This window comes from Notothenia rossii, assembly GCF_949606895.1.
Source record: "Notothenia rossii genome assembly, chromosome: 3".
Taxonomy (NCBI): Eukaryota; Metazoa; Chordata; class Actinopteri; order Perciformes; family Nototheniidae; genus Notothenia; species Notothenia rossii.
The window spans coordinates 45022745-45041397 of record NC_136901.1 but is presented as its reverse complement, the minus strand read 5'-3'; the positions used below and the strand labels follow the sequence as shown (position 1 = coordinate 45041397).

Sequence of the window (18653 nt, the reverse complement as noted above, 5' to 3'; positions counted from 1 at the left end):
TAAAAGGTATGCACAAAAATAAATAAATAAAAATAAAGCAATAAGTAACCGAACAGACTTTTTAAATTAGTTCAGATTTATGTAAAATAAAGAGTGGATTTATTTATTTGGTTTAAAGAATCATGTAAAAAACACACACCGGAGGGGGCGGAGCTATCCTTCTCTGCGATCCCATTGGCTGTCAGAGCCAGCTGCTGCAGGGAGGAGCGGGGGGCGAGGGGGCTGCTGTTGTTCACTGAGACAGAGAGAGAGAGAGTATTAATATCACACACACACACACACACACACACACACACACACACACACACACACACACACACACACACACACACACACACACACACACACACACACACACACACACACACACACACACACACACACACACACACACACACACACACACACACACACACACACACACACACACACACCGCAGCCGCAAACACACTCTTTAAATATCCTGCTCTCACATACCACACATACCGTACATACCAAAACCCAAACCACACACACACACATTATTCCACACACACACACACGTACACACACGTACACACACGTACACACGTACACACACACACACACACACACACACACACACACACACTAGAGTTGATAAATCAAACCACATGTTCATCCTGATTGGACCACATCTCATTTAAAGCAGTTTTTAAAGTATATGGAAACAATACCTCACGACAGGCCGTGGTATATGCTAATTATGTCACAGCTATATGTTATATATTATAACCCTAACGCTTTATAAAACGGTTACCAAGTGTGGCAATATGAAAGAAAAATACACACTCTAATTTAAATAGTTTCTATTAGTAAATAATGATGTTCAAAATAAAATAGTCCCTCCGTTGCGTTCTGCACAAAACATAGTGCAAGGTGGTTGCTATGCAACAACACTAACAGCAAGCGAACATATTAGACAGAGAGCGTTGATCCATTATTTGGCTGTTTATTTACATTAATGTGTATGTTGCTGTTTATTGTGCATCCACTGAAAAACTGTCCAGCATCAGTAGCATGGCTTACGTGGTCACTTGTATAGGTTGAGGTTGTTCGAGGCTGTTGCTTGGCGTGGCGAGAATATTGCTCCCCTTTCTCCGGTCCCCGAGATTGGGCTTCCAGTAGCTCTGGAGAGAGCTTTCGCACCTGTGGCCACTAACGGTCATAATTTCTCTGCTTTGTTTCAAGACCCGCATCAGAAAGCTTTTGAATGGTGCTACTTTTCCAGTTGGTCTACCTGCTCTTCACGTAGCTCTGCATGTCGTAGTTTAGGTGCTCTCTGGAGATAGGCACTGCTCAATCCACTCCTACATACTATAGTAAGACCCCCCCGGAGGTCGAAGTTAATCTTAAATGTTTCCATTTTATGCTTTGTAAGTTTGTTTCGTAACGGAAGAAATGTATATTTATAAAACGGACAAGCCAAATCAAGCAATCTGATTGGTCGATAGCGTTTTTGCGGACCTCTTTGATTACAGATTTGAAAACATCGCTGCTTGCTTTAAAAGTAGCACAATTCATTATGTCAAACCTTCAAAAGTATCTAGATATCCCTGCCCTAATGCCAAAGGAACTGCACACTGAATATGTTTTGCCGTTTGATGTCTGTGTCTGGACCGCTGCGTAAGAACGAGGGTTTCTGCCCCGTCACTTCTCCACTGTTATTATTACACTGAGCTGTGTGCAGAGAGTCAGAGTATCTGCAGTACAGAGAACAAAATGCATGCATTATGAGTTTTTCTGTAAAACGCAGTATTTTAGTTTTTGAAGTGAGTATTTTGACAATTCAGCAGCTCCTGAGAGAGTTGTATTAAAGTACGTGTTTCTGCATATTTTCTGTATATTTAAGTGTGTACTCGTGTTACCGAGCCTCCTCAGTGTGTACTACATGTATATATAATGTGTATATACAGTATTAGAGGTAGTACTTGTGTTCTGCAGCAGTTCTTGCAGCCCCTGGCTGAACAGCAGGCTCCGGAGGCGCTCCACCTCGTCCTTCAGCTCTCGGATCAGTCTGGCGTTTGGATCCTCGTTGATGATGGCGTTGCAGCGGATCTGTTTGGCTCGGTCTGCGTACCTGTACAGATATATATATGAATACGTGTGTATAAGAGAGTACTGCAGTATATATATACAGTATATGAGTATTTACCTCAGGGTGCTGAGTGTTTCCTCGTAGTTGATGTCGGCCGGACTCAGAGCTGCGATCATCGCCGTGCGGGAGTTCCCTCCTGAAATAAAAACACATGTATTAAGGTCTCATTCACACCTAATAGTCCGCTCTCAGGTGCGCACCAGACCACAGTTTGTTACATTGCTTCACTTTTCAGAAGGTTCGGTTTGCGTTCACACGGGCAAAACTCAAACGGACTATAAACTTTAAACACAAGTCATGTGCACGGAAATGCTGTTCATCCATTGGTCAGACATTAAGGGGGTGAAAACGCAAATCCCGGCAATTTCTACCGGGGCCTCCGCCATGGAGCATCGGCAGGTTATTCTCATGCTGCTGTTAATCTGGAGATCAACAGACACTAGCGGCCCGCGTGTATGATTATATAATCAGACCACGTCCGTTAAAAAAGATTATAACACATGAGAGACGTTCTGCAGTCAGGAGCGCGTTTCACCGACGACAGGTGCTCTTACTTTTATAGCTGACGGAGAATTTTGACTTTACACGACACTGTTCAACACTTCATTCTGCTTCACTCTTTAAGTAAACAACCGCGGATGTCTTGAAAGACTCTTTCGCTAAAGGTTTTGAAGACATCCGCGTTCTTGTAAATACTACGCTTCCTATGTTTTGCGGACTGCGTTCACACCAGCAATGAACCGCTCCAGAGTTCACAAGCAAGCGCTCCGAGACCACCTCTTTGAGGCGGACCAGAGTCCGGTTGTTTAGTTCACTTCAGAGGTCTCGGACTGCGTTCACACCGACCCAAATGAACCGCACCATGCGGCTAAACGCACCAGGGTTCGATTCAACCGAACTGTACAGGGCAGGTGTGAACACACCCTTGACTTTTTTAAAAACCTTTGCATGAGATCTTTCCACCAGATGTGCTCCAGTCAGTCTGAAGCATCCTCTGTGCTCCAGATGTGCTCCAGTCAGTCTGAAGCATCCTCTGTGCTCCAGATGTGCTCCAGTCAGTCTGAAGCATCCTCTGTGCTCCTGATCTGCTCCAGTCAGTCTGAAACATCCTCTGTGCTCCTGATCTGCTCCAGTCAGTCTGAAGCATCCTCTGTGCTCCTGATCTGCTCCAGTCAGTCTGAAGCATCCTCTGTGCTCCAGATGTGCTCCATCCTCTCAGTGAACACAGAGCTGCTGGTCAGACGCTGAAGGCTCTTCGAGCAGCTCTCACTGATCCTGCTGGGATGTTCCATGTTTGTTGTTCTTGTGTCTGGATGTTTGTCTGTTGATGTTACACATGGAGCTGCTTGGATGCAAGGAGCATTTCAGACTTGACCTGACCATCCAAGTGTTATCGTATCGTATTATTACGTATCGTATTATTACGTCTCGTATCGTATTATAACGTATCGTATTATTATGTATCGTATCGTATCGTATTACTACGTATCGTATTATTACGTCTCGTATCGTATTATAACGTATCGTATTATTACGTATCGTATCGTATTATTACGTATCGTATCGTATTACTACGTATCGTATTATTACGTATCGTATCGTATTATTACGTATCGTATCGTATCGTATTATAACGTATCGTATCGTATTATTACGTATCGTATCGTATTATTACGTATCGTATCGTATTATAACGTATCGTATCGTATTATTACGTATCGTATCGTATTATTACGTATCGTATCGTATTATTTCGTATCGTATCATATCTTAAGACGTGATGAATAAAAGGTGTTGGTAACGTCAGGGCACGTTCCCACACCCTAAAGCCTAAAGCCACTCTGAAGTGCGTAAACGCAGGCGAGCAGTTATTCTCCAGAGAATCATGAACAGAACATATCGTCTGAATCCTCTGGAACCATCCGGACAGGAAGAGCTTTGATTTAGTAGATCTGCAGCTTTCCCTTAGGTCAGAATACAAACATAAATAAACGAGACCCCCGATGTGCCGACTGTTACGCCATGAGTGCATGTTGAGACTGACCCAGGTTCTCCTTCAGCAGCCAGGTGAGCACCGAGTCTCTGTACGGGATGAAGTCGCTCCTCCTCTTCTTGTTGCTCTGCTACACATTCAGAAACCATATTCATTCAAACGATCAAATATAAAAGAACAAGAAAAAACAAGTTGAATTCTTCATTTGAATGAAATGATGTTCTTACCATCTCAGCGAGAGCAGAGATGACCTTCCCCAGCGTGGTGAGGGACTTATTGATGTTGGCTCCTTCCTGTGGACAAAAGACAGATGTTTTAATTAGAACTGCAGAAAGTGACGATTAAATGGTTAAATAAATAAATAAAGATGCGACCTCTGACCTTTAGCCGGGTGCCCTTCGCCCCCGAAGAGTCGGCGCGTTCACTTCCTGCCAGATCCACCAGGCTGATCTTACTCACCTGAACACACAGACATTTTACATTGAAATAAAATGCAATGTATTATCAGGACAGTAAATGTGTGTCTTTCTGTACCTTCTCGGTGTCGAGGCCGGTCATCTGGTCTCTTCGTCTCTGAGTGAAGACGATGGTGAAGACGGCGTGAGATCGAGACGACGTCTCGTTCATGTTGGTCGCCGCCACCGTCCTGAAGACAGGAAACAGGAAGAAAGAAAGATATTAGATCCCCCATGAAGTAACCTATCTACACACAGGTCATTTTCACAGGTTGACTCATCTGGACTACAGCTCCAAGAATGCCTTGTAAACATCCATGACTTAAACACTTTATCCAGGATCAAAGCCACATAGCTGCACCTGCAAGGTGAATACAGCTGGTAACAGAACACGTGTTTGAATGCGTAAAACCCGTCTTCGTAGTCCAGGCCTCAGGTCTCGGATGATAGTTATATTATAGAATATAGTTTATATATTAATATAAAGACGTACCGCGCCTTGTTGCCGGCGTCCATCAGGTCTCGGATGTCGGGGAACCCGGTGACGGCGAGCTTTGAGAGATCCTCGACGTACGGGCCGAGGATCGGATGCTCTCGGACCCGAAGAGTCAGAGAGGACTTCGGATTCAAGAGGTCTCGAACGCGCTCGCAGTAAATCTCCATGTAGGACACCTGGAGGACGAATGGAGATGTCACAGGTTAAATGCATTAAATATAAAGAGTTTAGCCTTTTCAACTAAATGTTTCTAAACAATAACAAATATACGTGTTTTTAAAATAAAGAAAACCATTTCACAAAATCACGAACAATTATTTTGTTTTCTTAAACACTTAAAACAGAAGAAAAGGAAAAAGCAAAACGATCAAAATACATGAAAATAATTCTAAAAGAACATTTTTCACAAAAAATAACCGAGAATGATAGATTTCTAAAAAAAAGTCAAAAAAAGGTAGAAAAAAAAAAACCTTTAACAAGAAACACCGTTTGTTCTGATCAAAAATAAGAAAAACATATTTACAAAGAAATGAAGAAAATATAATCTTTCTAAAAGATAAATGTGACGACAACGTTTCACAGAAAACCAGAAAAAAAACCATTACGAAATAATTTTACAAAGAACACGGATCAGATAGTTCTGATTGAGTTTTTACCTCCACCGAATAGTTGAGGTCAAGATCAGCGTTTCCTCCTGTCCTCTGGAACAGGTCCTCACACAGCTGGGGGGGGGGGAGAGAGGGCTCAGTAGCATTCACTTCCTATATAATAACACATACCAGGTGAAACTGAAGTGATATGTACCTGAGGAATGATGCCCTCCTGGCCCGGCTCCTGCCTCCCCATCATGGTGTAACTCTTGCCTCCTCCGGTCTGTCCGTACGCAAAGATACACACGTTGTACCCTGGGAGGTAAACAACAACGTTAGTGTTGTTATTGTTGTTATTATTAAATAAACAGTTGGATGATGATGATGAGCAGCCGTTACCCTCGAAGGCGTGCAGCAGCATCTCCTCTCCGATGTCTTTGTAAACCTGACGCTGACACGCAAACCCCGGCTCCTCTGCCTGAACATATTAATGACAACAAATTCCTCAAGTTAAATACACTCATCCATTTCCTCAAAATGGGTTAGATTTATTTATATCCTTAAAAATCCATATAATTTATTATTTCTTAAAAATGTAATCTACATTTTTATCGCCTTAAAATCGAAATATACGCTTTTTATTGACTAACTTATCAATACATATTAAATAGATTTCTCTAAACACATTCTATATTTAGCAGTCAGGTCTCACCGTGGTGTGGGACCAGTAGGAATAATCGAAGCTGAAGTTCTTCGCTCCGTCTTTGGGCTGCTTGGGGTTCGTGATGCCTGGAGAATAACATGAATAATTATAAAACACATTTTAAACATCTTGCATTTATTCAGACTCACACAGCGCTGAGGGGTTATTACATATACATTTAAATACTACTCGTTTCTATGTTCTATGTTAGAAAGCAGAATACCCAGCATGCCTCTGTCTCCCTGACATGTGACCTCTGAACCTATTTAAACACACGCACGCACGCACGCACGCACGCACGCACGCACGCACGCACGCACACACACACACACACACACACACACACACACACACACACACACACACACACACACACACACACACACACACACACACACACACACACACACACACACACACACACACACACACACACACACACACACACACACACACGCACACACACACACACACACACATTGTTTTTTTCTCTCATTAGTGCTTAACAACTTGTGAACATATTTAGTATAGACATCCAGTGTGTGTGTGTGTGTGTGTGTGTGTGTGTGTGTGTGTGTGTGTGTGTGTGTGTGTGTGTGTGTGTGTGTGTGTGTGTGTGTGTGTGTGTGTCTCTTACAGGTGGTGTTTCCCTGCATCTGGATCACACACTTGGCGTTTCGTCCCGTTTCTCTGGAGTTGAACGGCCGGACTCGAACCGCCACTTTCACCGAGGCTCCCGCCATCTTTAGGCCCCGCCCACTTCACCTGAGGACAGCCAATCAGAGAGCTCGATTAAACAACACATTCTGTTTTAGAAACAAAATTATGAAGAAAAGAAAAAAAAGAAGGCAGGGAGGTTCTGAAGGGGTGAACAGGTGCATCATGGGAAATGTAGTTCCAGGTGATTCTCACTTTTAAACACGATAACTTTACATAATATGTGTTTTCTGTTAAAAAGACACTTGAAGGAAATCAAGCTGAAATAAAGAGCAGCAAAGAGCCGTCTATCAACAGAACATTCAAAGATAACACTTTTGATGACAGATTAGTCATTAAGTAAAGAACAGTCAGAACACTTTGTGAATAGGTTACGGATATTTAGTGGGAAAAGTTACAATATTTCTGAGAAAGAAGTTAGAAATATTGAAGGAGGAAAGTCACAGAACATTAAAAGGGAAAAGTTGTGATGAAATACTTTTAGAAATATTACAGTTTTGTGCTTTAAAAAAACAACAAGTTGGAATACTTTCAGGCAACATTTTGAAAACTCTGAGATCTTGTATTATTGTAACGGGCGTGGAAAATCATCAGCAGAATTTATCTTTCTCACTTCCTTTCCTTCCTCTCTAAACCCTCCTTCCTTTCCTTCCTCTTCACACATCTCATTTTCCTCTCCTCCTCCCTTTCCTTTCTAATATTGTTTTAACTTCTTCTCTTCCTCCTCCTCCTCTTCCTCCTCCTCTTCCTCATATTTTCCTCTGTCTCCACATTCCTCTCTGTGTTGTGTTTGTGGTCTTCATGGAAACTCCAGTCTCTCTCTCTCTGTGTTACTGTACTCCTCTGACACAGGTCCGTCTGTAAGTGAAGCTAATGCAGAAGAAGTGTGTGTGTGTGTGTGTGTGTGTGTGTGTGTGTGTGTGTGTGTGTGTGTGTGTGTGTGTGTGTGGTCTAGCATTACTATACTTGTGGGGACCTAAATCGGTTTACACAGTCACGTGTGGGGACTCGCGGGGGGTGTGGCGCAGTAAGATAGACTGTCCATTATGTCCCCATAATGGGGTTATGGGGACATAATGGAGGTCCCCATAACCCCCTCATGGGGACATAATGGAGGTCCCCATGAGGGGAATCATTCATTTTAGGGTGTAGACTTGGTAAGGGTTAGGGTTACGGCCCCTCCACACGGTGGCGTGCGTTGTCGCTTGCCGGCGGGGGGGGCTGAAACTCGACCAACAACCAATCACATGAATCTCCCGCCCCAGACACACAAGCACGCCGTTTGATTGGCTAGAGCTTGGACTGGCATATGATTCGATTGGCTGACGCCTCCTTCAAAGTAGAACATTGCTCTACTTTTGCAGCGAGCACCGCGAGAGAAGCTACGCTTTCACAGAAGGATCCACACTTGTGTTTTTCAATGCAAACACAAACGTGTTCCGTTTCATATTCATGTAAATAAAATCCAAACACAGAAAAAAGTGTTACATGTGTATTTTTGATCCACACATATTGGTTTTCCGTTTAAATCCTGAACCTGCAAACACAAACTGCTTTCTGTGCACGGATCGCTGTGCATTCGTGTGTGGGTTTTTTGAGACTCCCCTGACGGTCAGCCGATTCGTACTTGTAATTTCTCTCATCTATAGCCAATCAGACGTCTCCTCCAGTCTAAGCCAATCACATGAGCGCGCCCGCACGAGGGTAGGATTTCTTGCGTTCATGACACTTCATGTACGCATTTTGCGCAGTCCGGTCAGCTCGCTAAACAGAGGGCGGAGCTTCAGGTGATCATGCAGAGCTGCGTGTCTCCGTCAGACTCAGCAGGTGATCTGATCTCTCTCTCGCGTCTGGTTACACTTCACTCGCGTTTATGTCCATATCGATCAGATCCAGCTCTCCTGATAATAATGACCGGCGGGGCTCCCCCCGTTGACAGTTCACTGTCTAGCACTGGCTTCGTAGTGCACTGATCGATTAGGCTAAGCTAACCTGTAGTTGCTCCCTCCACACTCACAACAACAGCACAGTGATCCGTGTGTGTGTGTGTGTGTGTGTGTGTGTGTGTGTGTGTGTGTGTGTGTGTGTGTGTGTGTGTGTGTGTGTGTGTGTGTGTGTGTGTGTGTGTGTGTGTGTGTGTGTGTGTGTTCAACATATAATCACAAGAGCATTGTTGCACAGAAAGCAAATACATATTTTTTCAGCAAACCAGTTTTCCCTCGACCTCAATACATTTATTTTCCTTATATTCTCTTTTTATTTGATGCATTCAAAATATATATATATATATTTGTTTTAACAGTATATCACATGATGAGTAAAACACGTTGTGTTGACACAAACTAACCTATAATCGTTTTCCAAGATAAGATCACATTCCCAGACTTTTAGTCAAAGGAAAAACAGACTCTGAATGAACCCTCGTCACATACACACCCTACAGCTCCAAGTGTGTGTTAATCCGCCACTGAAAATATATATATCTCACCCTCTGTCTGAAACCAGAGCCCAGTCTGATCTGATTGGTTAGCTGGCCGTCTATGTTGTTATTGGTCAACCACTAAGAGATGTCCCACCCCTTGGCCTATCACGTACAATGTGTTGGAGCGCTTTTATGTCACTATGTCCTTGAAGTAAACAAAGGAGTCCAATGAAGCAGAGCAGGGCCTCTCTTTAAGCAAATAACTATTACACAATGGTTTACATGTCTTACAATAACTGAGACACACTACTGAAGAGTGTGAGTGAGTGTGTGTGTGTGTGTGTGTGTGTGTGTGTGTGTGTGTGTGTGTGTGTGTGTGCGTGTGTGTGTGTGCGTGTCTCTCTCTGTGTGTGTGTGTGTGTGTGTGTGTGTGTGTGTGTGTGTGTGTGTGTGTGTGTGTGTGTGTGTGTGTGTGTGTGTGTGTGTGTGTGTGTGTGTGTGTGTCTGTGAGCCAGGTTTCTCAGGTATGTTTCAGACCCTGTCATTATGGCAGGAAGCTGCAGACGCACCTGAGAGTCTGTATGTGGAGCAGATGGTTTCTTCATGGAGACAAAACACTTCTTTATTCAGGCTTCTTCCTGATTTAAACTCATCTAAAGAGCTGTTTAGCAGTTTAGAGTTTTATATTACCATTTTATTTATATTTTAACTTTATTATTACTCTATTTTCTTACTTTAATTCATCATCTTTGAGTGTATTTGATTATCTTTCATTATTGTACCTTGTGTTTTCACTGTTGAATGTATCATCTGTACAATTATTATGGTATTATTTATTTCATTATTCGTTAATTTATCTCAGCTTTAATTATATTTATCCTGTTATTTATTTATTCTTAGATTATTTACTTTTTATTTGAACTTTTCTGTTTTTATGGAATTGTCTTTTATCCATCGTGTTATTATGTACTCATTCTAAACAGTGACCCTGTGTCAGTGTAGACTCAGCCACTGGAACTAATGTGTTAAAGGTTAACCAGGTACAACTCATTACTGTAACACACACACACACACACACACACACACACACACACACACACACACACACACACACACACACACACACACACACACACACACACACACACACACACACACACACACACACACACACACACACACACACACACACACACACACACACACACACACACACACACACACACACACACACACACACACACACGGTTTAAACAGAGGGTGTGTGCTTTGTCAACACGGCCTCACATCAGGAACTCAGCAAACAGACAAGATGGTGGACAGAGATACTGGATTGGAGCCTGCATACCATAGACCCGGGCAGAAACGCTGACATCAGAACACAGGCATCCTCACACACACACACACACACACACACACACACACACACACACACACACACACACACACACACACACACACACACACACACACACACACACACACACACACACACACACACACACACACACACACACACACACACACACACACACACACACACACACACACACACACACACACACACAAACTCTGGTGGAGCAGGCTGGGCTAGTTTGAAAGCTAACAGCTGTTCAAAGAGACGTTAGTAAAGACAGATCTTTGCCTCAGAGATAAAGTGTGTTTTTTAAATGAAAAACAAATGTGTGTTAAAGATCAGATAAAATGTACTTTATTAAATCCCAATTTGGGAATATTTGTTTTGTTTCTAACTGCAGGATAGCGAGCTCACGCCAGCTGTTATCGTGGTGCGTTCAAGTGCTTTTTAGTTAAAGTGAGAATGTCTGGGAAAGATTACAAATGAAGTTAATGCCCCCTGGCCCTGATCTTAATGATTAGCTTCTGTTTTGCACTGCACCCCGTACACACATCTATGAGTGGATTTCTTTGAACTGAATCAAACTTTAAAGTGTGCATGTTCTCAGGCAGGTTCTGCATCTTATTCTGGGATGTCTGATGCAATTTAGACGTTAAAGTTAAAGTATGCTGAATCACCTTAAATAAGCTTCTTTTTGCAGCCGGTTCGTGCGTTCACACAGATCTGAGAGTGGATTCTTTCAAGATGGAATTTAAACCTGTAATGATATGTTTTCTGTGAGTAACGATGATATCTGGTCCCTCTGCAGGTCATTGATCCTCTGATCTGATCACAGACAGACTGAGCTCCATGTGGCTCTCCGGAGGAATGTGATAATGAATGGCCTTCAAACACACACACACACACACACACACACACACACACACACACACACACACACACACACACACACACACACACACACACACACACACACACACACACACACACACACACACACACACACACACACACACACACACACACACACACACACACACACACACACAGCTAAAGATAGCCCTCAGCCTGGTTTGTAGGAAACATTTCACACTCGTCTCTCCTTCACAATGACAACGAGCTGCCTTCACTTGCAGTGGGAAATGTTGGCATCACAAACACTAAGTATTACATTATATCTGTTTGTGATGTGAGCCGATAAGTCAGGACACACTGAGGCAAGGTGTGTGTGAAGACTACGGTGTGTGAAGACTAAAGTGTGTGTGAAGACTAAAGTGTGTGAAGACTAAAGTGTGTGAAGACTACGGTGTGTGAAGACTAAAGTGTGTGAAGACTAAAGTGTGTGTGAAGACTAAAGTGTGTGAAGACTAAAGTGTGTGTGAAGACTAAAGTGTGTGTGAAGACTAAAGTGTGTGAAGACTAAAGTGTGTGAAGACTACGGTGTGTGAAGACTAAAGTGTGTGAAGACTAAAGTGTGTGAAGACTAAAGTGTGTGAAGACTAAAGTGTGTGAAAACTAAAGTGTGTGAAGACTAAAGTGTGTGTGAAGACTAAAGTGTGTGAAGACTAAAGTGTGTGAAGACTAAAGTGTGTGTGAATTCCGAATTTTAAAATAAATTAAAATAATAGATGTTTACGTTCCTGTCCGCCTGTCTCAAGCCCCGCCTCTTCGATGACATCATCACGGTGATGAAAGAGGGCGCGCTGTGATTGGTCGATGGGCGAAGTGACGGAATCAGTCATGAGCTAATCTGAAGGAGATGATCCTCCAACTCATGATATCAGTTTACTGACACACACACACACACACACACACACACACACACACACACACACACACACACACACACACACACACACACACACACACACACACACACACACACACACACACACACACACACACACACACACACACACACACACACACACACACACACACACACACACACACACACACACACACACACACACAGCTGGGATGCCTTTAGCCTCGCAGGCTAACTTTAGCCCGGCGTGCAGAGGTTAGTGTGTTTACAGCAACATTCCTCAATTATTCCCTTTATCTGAGAAAAAACACAAAACCCTGAATATATTTTATTTGTGGGGTAATTTAAAATGCATTATTAAATTATAAACACCTAAGGTCCTTCTTTTCAGGTATCAGGTTATATCATTAAATAGATATTTATAATTATAATTAGTAACAACAATTAGTAGCATTCCTACTCTCTAAATATGGACCATAAAGGAACAAATACATGTTGTTTCATTTGTATTTATTGTTTTGGGGTAAATGTAGTGTTTATTAAAATGCATATAAATAAATAGTGTTTTTAAAGTGCAAACCATGACTGAACTCCGTCCTGACGATTTAAAGTGATTTAACGTATAATATTTATCATGTTTTAAAGCATTGCATCGTATTGTTTGTCAGTGCATTTTTTAATTGTAATAAAAGGTAAATAAAAGAAATATAAAACATAATAATAATTTAAAGACAATTAATAATATTTGGAATGGAAAATACATGTTTTTTTCTTTATATTATATTACATTGAATTATTTTCAATTAAATTATCCTTTTATTTACTTGTTTATTTTATGATATGCTCTCATAGGTCTTTAAAGTGTATTATTCTAAATGAAATGACATATATTTATTATTTATTTTATTTTTTATTTAACCTTTATTTAACCAGATAAAAAGCATTGAGATAAAATCTCATTTACAATGCTGACCTGACCAAGAAGGCAGCAACGATACACAGAACACAAACATATCAAATACAGAGAGCATAACTAAGAAAACAAAAGAGGAAAAGCAGTTACTACATTGTGCACATTATTATACCACAGGGTATCACAGACCTAGAGAGTCAATCAAAATCATTCATTCATATTTACATGTTATTAACTGGAGCTGAGGCACCTCGACCGGACCGAGAGGAACCATCTCACCGAGACACAACAAACAAACAGCAACACACAGCTGGTACCGGCCCGGGCCTGTCGGTACCGGCAGACACACGCACGCACGCACGCACGCACGCACGCACGCACACACCCACCTCATAGACACACACACACACACACACACACGCACGCACACACACTTGGTCAGAAAGTTTGGGGTGGGGGCGCAACTGAGCCCCACACACTTCTCTCTCTCTCTCTCTCTCTCTCTCTCTCTCTCTCTCTCTCTCTCTCTCTCTCTCTCTCTCTCTCTCTCTCTCTCTCTCTCTCTCTCTCTCTCTCTCTCTCTCTCTCTCTCCACACACTCTCTCTCTCACACACACACACACGCTAAGCTAAACTAAACTTTACTCACTAATTTAGTCCTCTGTAAGTTTCCTCGGGATGACGTCACTCCAGAGAGAGAGAGAGAGGCCGCGGCGGGGCGGAGAGTCCCGGCCGAAAACCAGGCTCTATGTCCGGCTGTGATTCTGACCCAGAGCCGGTCCCTGGTTGGCTCCGGTTCTTCTGTTAGGGGGTGATTGGGGGGGGGGGGGTTTAGTGACGGTAAACCGGAGAGTTACCGGAGAGTTAGAAACTTTAGAGAAAGAGAGGAAAGAGAGAGAGAGAGGCTGGCCGAGGCCTGGCCGCGCGGCGGTGTGCGAATGCGCGTCCCCGTGACGGAGGAAGGGGGGGGGGGGGGGGGGGGGGGAGTCAGAGAGAGGCTGACCCGGAGAGAGGGGCCTGAATCCCCGCCCCGATAGAGCCTCGACCCGCCCCTCCTCCAGAGGGAGGGCTCACTCTGACACACATTCAGAAAACTTTCATCTGGTCCAAAAACGCTTCATATAAACCTCAATAACTCAGTCTCATCTGAACACACACACATTAAACTTATATTTTGAGTTGTAGTCAACCTAAACTACCAGCAAATATTATCATTATTAAATCCATCCAGAATAAATGACTGTAAGACAAGAGACTTAGAAGTCATTTAAAACGGACCCGGCTATTTTAAAGTTGTATTTGTAGTTAGTTGTATTTATATTAACGGATATATGTTGAAATTAAGTCAGACTTAAACACTCAAAATGTGACATTTTTATTAAATCCATCACAAATAAATGACAGTAAAACAACTTCGAAGTCATATCAAAAAGACGCTCCTGAACCTGCCTGAGAGTTTTGCTAGTTTAAAGTTTTATTTGGTTTTAAAATAATTAATTTACATTTTCTTGTAGAAATACTCGATACATTGTCAAAATGAGCTCCTGATAGTTGATTCGGCATACTTTTAATGCGAATAAAATATAATTAAATAAAGGGCTCATATCATAATTAAAACAGCGAAAAACGTTCATCTCATCAAAAACAATGCTTCATATAAACCTCTATAACTCAGTCACATCTGAACACACACAATTAACAGATACCTTTTGTAATTAAGTTAGACTTAAACTCTCAAAATATGCATTTTTTATTAAAAGCATCACAAATAAATGACCGTATATCCACTTTGAAGTCATATAAAAAAGACGCTCCTGAACCTGCCTCAGAATCTCGCTATTTTTTAAGCAAGTCATTTTCTTGTAAATCACCGTGTACAATCTGAAAGTGAGCTTTAAATAGTTAATCCGGCTTGCTTCGAACAGACAGAAAATATCATCATTATTAAATCCATCCAGAATAAATTACTGTAAATTAGTGCAGAACCTGCCTGAGAATGTTAATGCTTTATTTTAATCCAATCAAATTTTTACAAAATGCTGTCAAAGTGCTGATTCTGCAGAATTATATATATTGTGGTATAATAATTATTGATGCATTAACTTCTTAAACAGCTGGTAATGGTGGAGTTTATTTTTTATAAAGTACAGTGACTTTTCAAATACATGTAGTGCAGTGAAAAATGAATGAGAAATACTCCAGTGAAGTACAGTGCCTCATAATTATAACATTAACACGTTTTCATCACATGAGTTTCTGTGTGTGTTCCTGTCAAACATTACGAGTTTCTGACTGTGTGTGTGTGTGTCTGTGTGTGTGTGTGTGTGTGTGTGTGTGTGTGTGTGTGTGTGTGTGTGTGTGTGTGTGTGTGTGTGTGTGTGTGTGTGTCTATGTATGTGTGTATGATTGTGTGTGTGTCTATAAAATGGGAGGGGTGGGGTCAGGAAACACCTGGAAGTCAGGAAACACACACACACACACACACACACACACACACACACACACACACACACACACACACACACACACACACACACACATGAACGACGGCAGTAACTCCTATAATAAAACCCTGGTCCACAGAGATGTAATGACAGAGGGTCACCGGAGGGGCGCTGCTGTTCTACTGCAGTTGATGTTTGAAATGAAGTACTTTGGCGCCCCCTGTGGGCTAAACATGAGAATTACACCAGGTCATTTGTGATAATCTCAATGTAGCGGAATAAAGTAATTTTTCTAAATAAATAAAATTGTAATAATTAAAAGTACAATAACTATATTAATAATTATTTGTATCTTATTGTATTTAATACACAATATATGTTTCCAGCTACTTTCTCAGCTCCTTATTATTTTCTTTTAATATTTTTTAGTGGAAATACATATGACAAACTGAAGTATTATTACAATGCTCCTGAAACATATAAGTGTTAATTAATATTTTAAACATGAAAAAAATATATACAAACAAATTATTATACTTTTTTATTTATATTTATATTTATTGTTATATTTATTAATTATATTATTATTTTTGTAACTCATTTTTTTTATATTATAACATTGATTTCCTGTGTGCTATGGTGAGTTAATTTCCTCCTGGGAAAATGGAACAATTTTGTTTTGTTTATAACTGTTCTTCTGAAGAAAGACACTTCATGGGATCTGTAATATAAAACAAGACCTTACACATTTCTGTGAAAATACTCAAGAAAACCGATTCAGCTTTGGAGAAATGCTTCCTGTTTACGTGACGGAAAACATTTAGTGCCACGGAAATAAATATTTAAATAAATATTCCTCACAGGAAACATTTAAAACGCAATAAAACATTCACACACTTACACACGTAGGCCTACATACGTATACACACACACGTACACTAGGGTGACCAGACATCCCCGTTTTTAGGGGTCAGTCCCCGTTTGTATTGGCCTGTCCCCGGTTTAAACTGTCCCCGGAAATGTCCCCGTTTTTTAATGTACGTTAAAAACAGCAAGGTGAAATAACACGTTTCATGTCAGGAAACACTGGGTAAACACAGACTGTGGTCATTCAAGCCAGCCCGCACGTTGTATTACGGCGGGCGAATATCCAATGCATTACGGTAGAGGCCTGTAAAAACTACCTTCAAAATAAAAGCGTTTGCTCGGTCAATAACAAATATACCTAAAAAACACACCAAACATATTCATATATACTGGAGCTTAAATTAAGAAATATGTACTATATAATGTGATCAATAATAATTTAAAACAAACTACATATAACTACCACATTATAACTGAGTGAATGTAAAATGTAAGGATACAGTTATAAAGACATATCGGACATTTCCACTGGGTGACTAATTTCAATTGATGTTGACACCATCTCACAACACTCCTAAAATAACATTACTTTCTGAAGCATGATTTAAAATGTATGCTGTTTAAAATCTCAAATTAGATCTATTGTCCATCTATATTTTGATTATTATTTATTGGAAACTGTCTATAATCAAAGAGTCATTCTAAGTCAATCAAATACTTATTTCACTTCAGGGTGATAGCAGGACACCCCATTTAGTCAAACAAAGAAAATCAGGACATTCTGATGTAGAGTTTCAAAATAAAATACTTTTGAAATCTCATATATGGGCTATCGTCCTTCTGTTTGTATCTAACAGTTAAAATGTTCGAATTACATTGAACCAGAATTGTCTCCAATTTTTCTTTAACAGTGTCGAAAATTGGATATGTTAATGAGATATTGACCGCAAAACTCAAAATATCCCCGGTTTTAATCTTGAAAATCTGGTCACCTTAACGTACACACGTACACACACGTACACACGTACACACCTACGCACATGGATACATACACACTTAGACACACGTATACACACACACACACACACACACACACACACACACACACACACACACACACACACACACACACACACACACACACACACACACACACACACACACACACACACACACACACACACACACACACACACACACACACACACACACAGTTCTACTGCAGTTGATGTTTGAAATTAAGTACTTTGGCGCCCCCTGTGGGCTAAACATGAGAATCACACCAGGTCATTTGTGATATTCTCAATGTAGCGGAAAAAAGTAATTTTTCTTAATAAATAAATAAAAAGTACAATAACTATATTAATAATTATTTGTATCTTATTGTATTTAATACACAATATATGTTTCCAGCTACTTTATCAGCTCCTTATTATTTTCTTTTAATATTTTTTAGTGGAAATACATATGACAAACAGAAGTATTATTACAATGCTCCTGACAAATATAAATGTTAATTCATATTTTAAACATGGAAAAAATGTATACAAACAGATTATTATACTTTTTTATTTATACTTATATTTATTGTTATAATTATTAATTATATTATTATTTTTCTAACTAATTTTTTTTTTATATTGTAACATTGATTTCCTGTGTACTATGGTGAGTTAATTTCCTCCTGGGAAAATGGAACAATTTTGTTTTGTTTATAACTGTTCTTCTGAAGAAAGACACTTCATGGGATCTGTAATATAAAAAAAGACCTTACACATTTCTGTGAAAATACTCAAGAAAACCGATTCAGTG

General features: G+C 40.7%; 1 protein-coding gene across 1 annotated transcript in view; it reads right to left on the bottom strand.

Moving 5' to 3' along the window:
- The window catches only part of LOC307031576 (kinesin-like protein KIF1C), a 47518-nt gene extending 33041 nt beyond the window's left edge, over nucleotides 1-14477 (bottom strand). Inside the window, exons 1-14 of the mRNA XM_079668787.1 lie at nucleotides 14180-14477; nucleotides 6991-7118; nucleotides 6363-6439; nucleotides 6050-6128; nucleotides 5865-5965; nucleotides 5717-5782; nucleotides 5058-5236; nucleotides 4644-4755; nucleotides 4491-4568; nucleotides 4337-4402; nucleotides 4161-4239; nucleotides 2174-2252; nucleotides 1950-2098; nucleotides 140-235 (exon numbers count right to left, since the gene is read on the bottom strand). Of these exons, the coding sequence (XP_079524913.1) occupies nucleotides 140-235; nucleotides 1950-2098; nucleotides 2174-2252; nucleotides 4161-4239; nucleotides 4337-4402; nucleotides 4491-4568; nucleotides 4644-4755; nucleotides 5058-5236; nucleotides 5717-5782; nucleotides 5865-5965; nucleotides 6050-6128; nucleotides 6363-6439; nucleotides 6991-7096 (1267 nt within the window). The 5' untranslated portion in view covers nucleotides 7097-7118; nucleotides 14180-14477. The remainder of the gene's footprint in view (nucleotides 1-139; nucleotides 236-1949; nucleotides 2099-2173; nucleotides 2253-4160; nucleotides 4240-4336; nucleotides 4403-4490; nucleotides 4569-4643; nucleotides 4756-5057; nucleotides 5237-5716; nucleotides 5783-5864; nucleotides 5966-6049; nucleotides 6129-6362; nucleotides 6440-6990; nucleotides 7119-14179) is intronic.
- Nucleotides 14478-18653: the final 4176 nt, after the last annotated feature.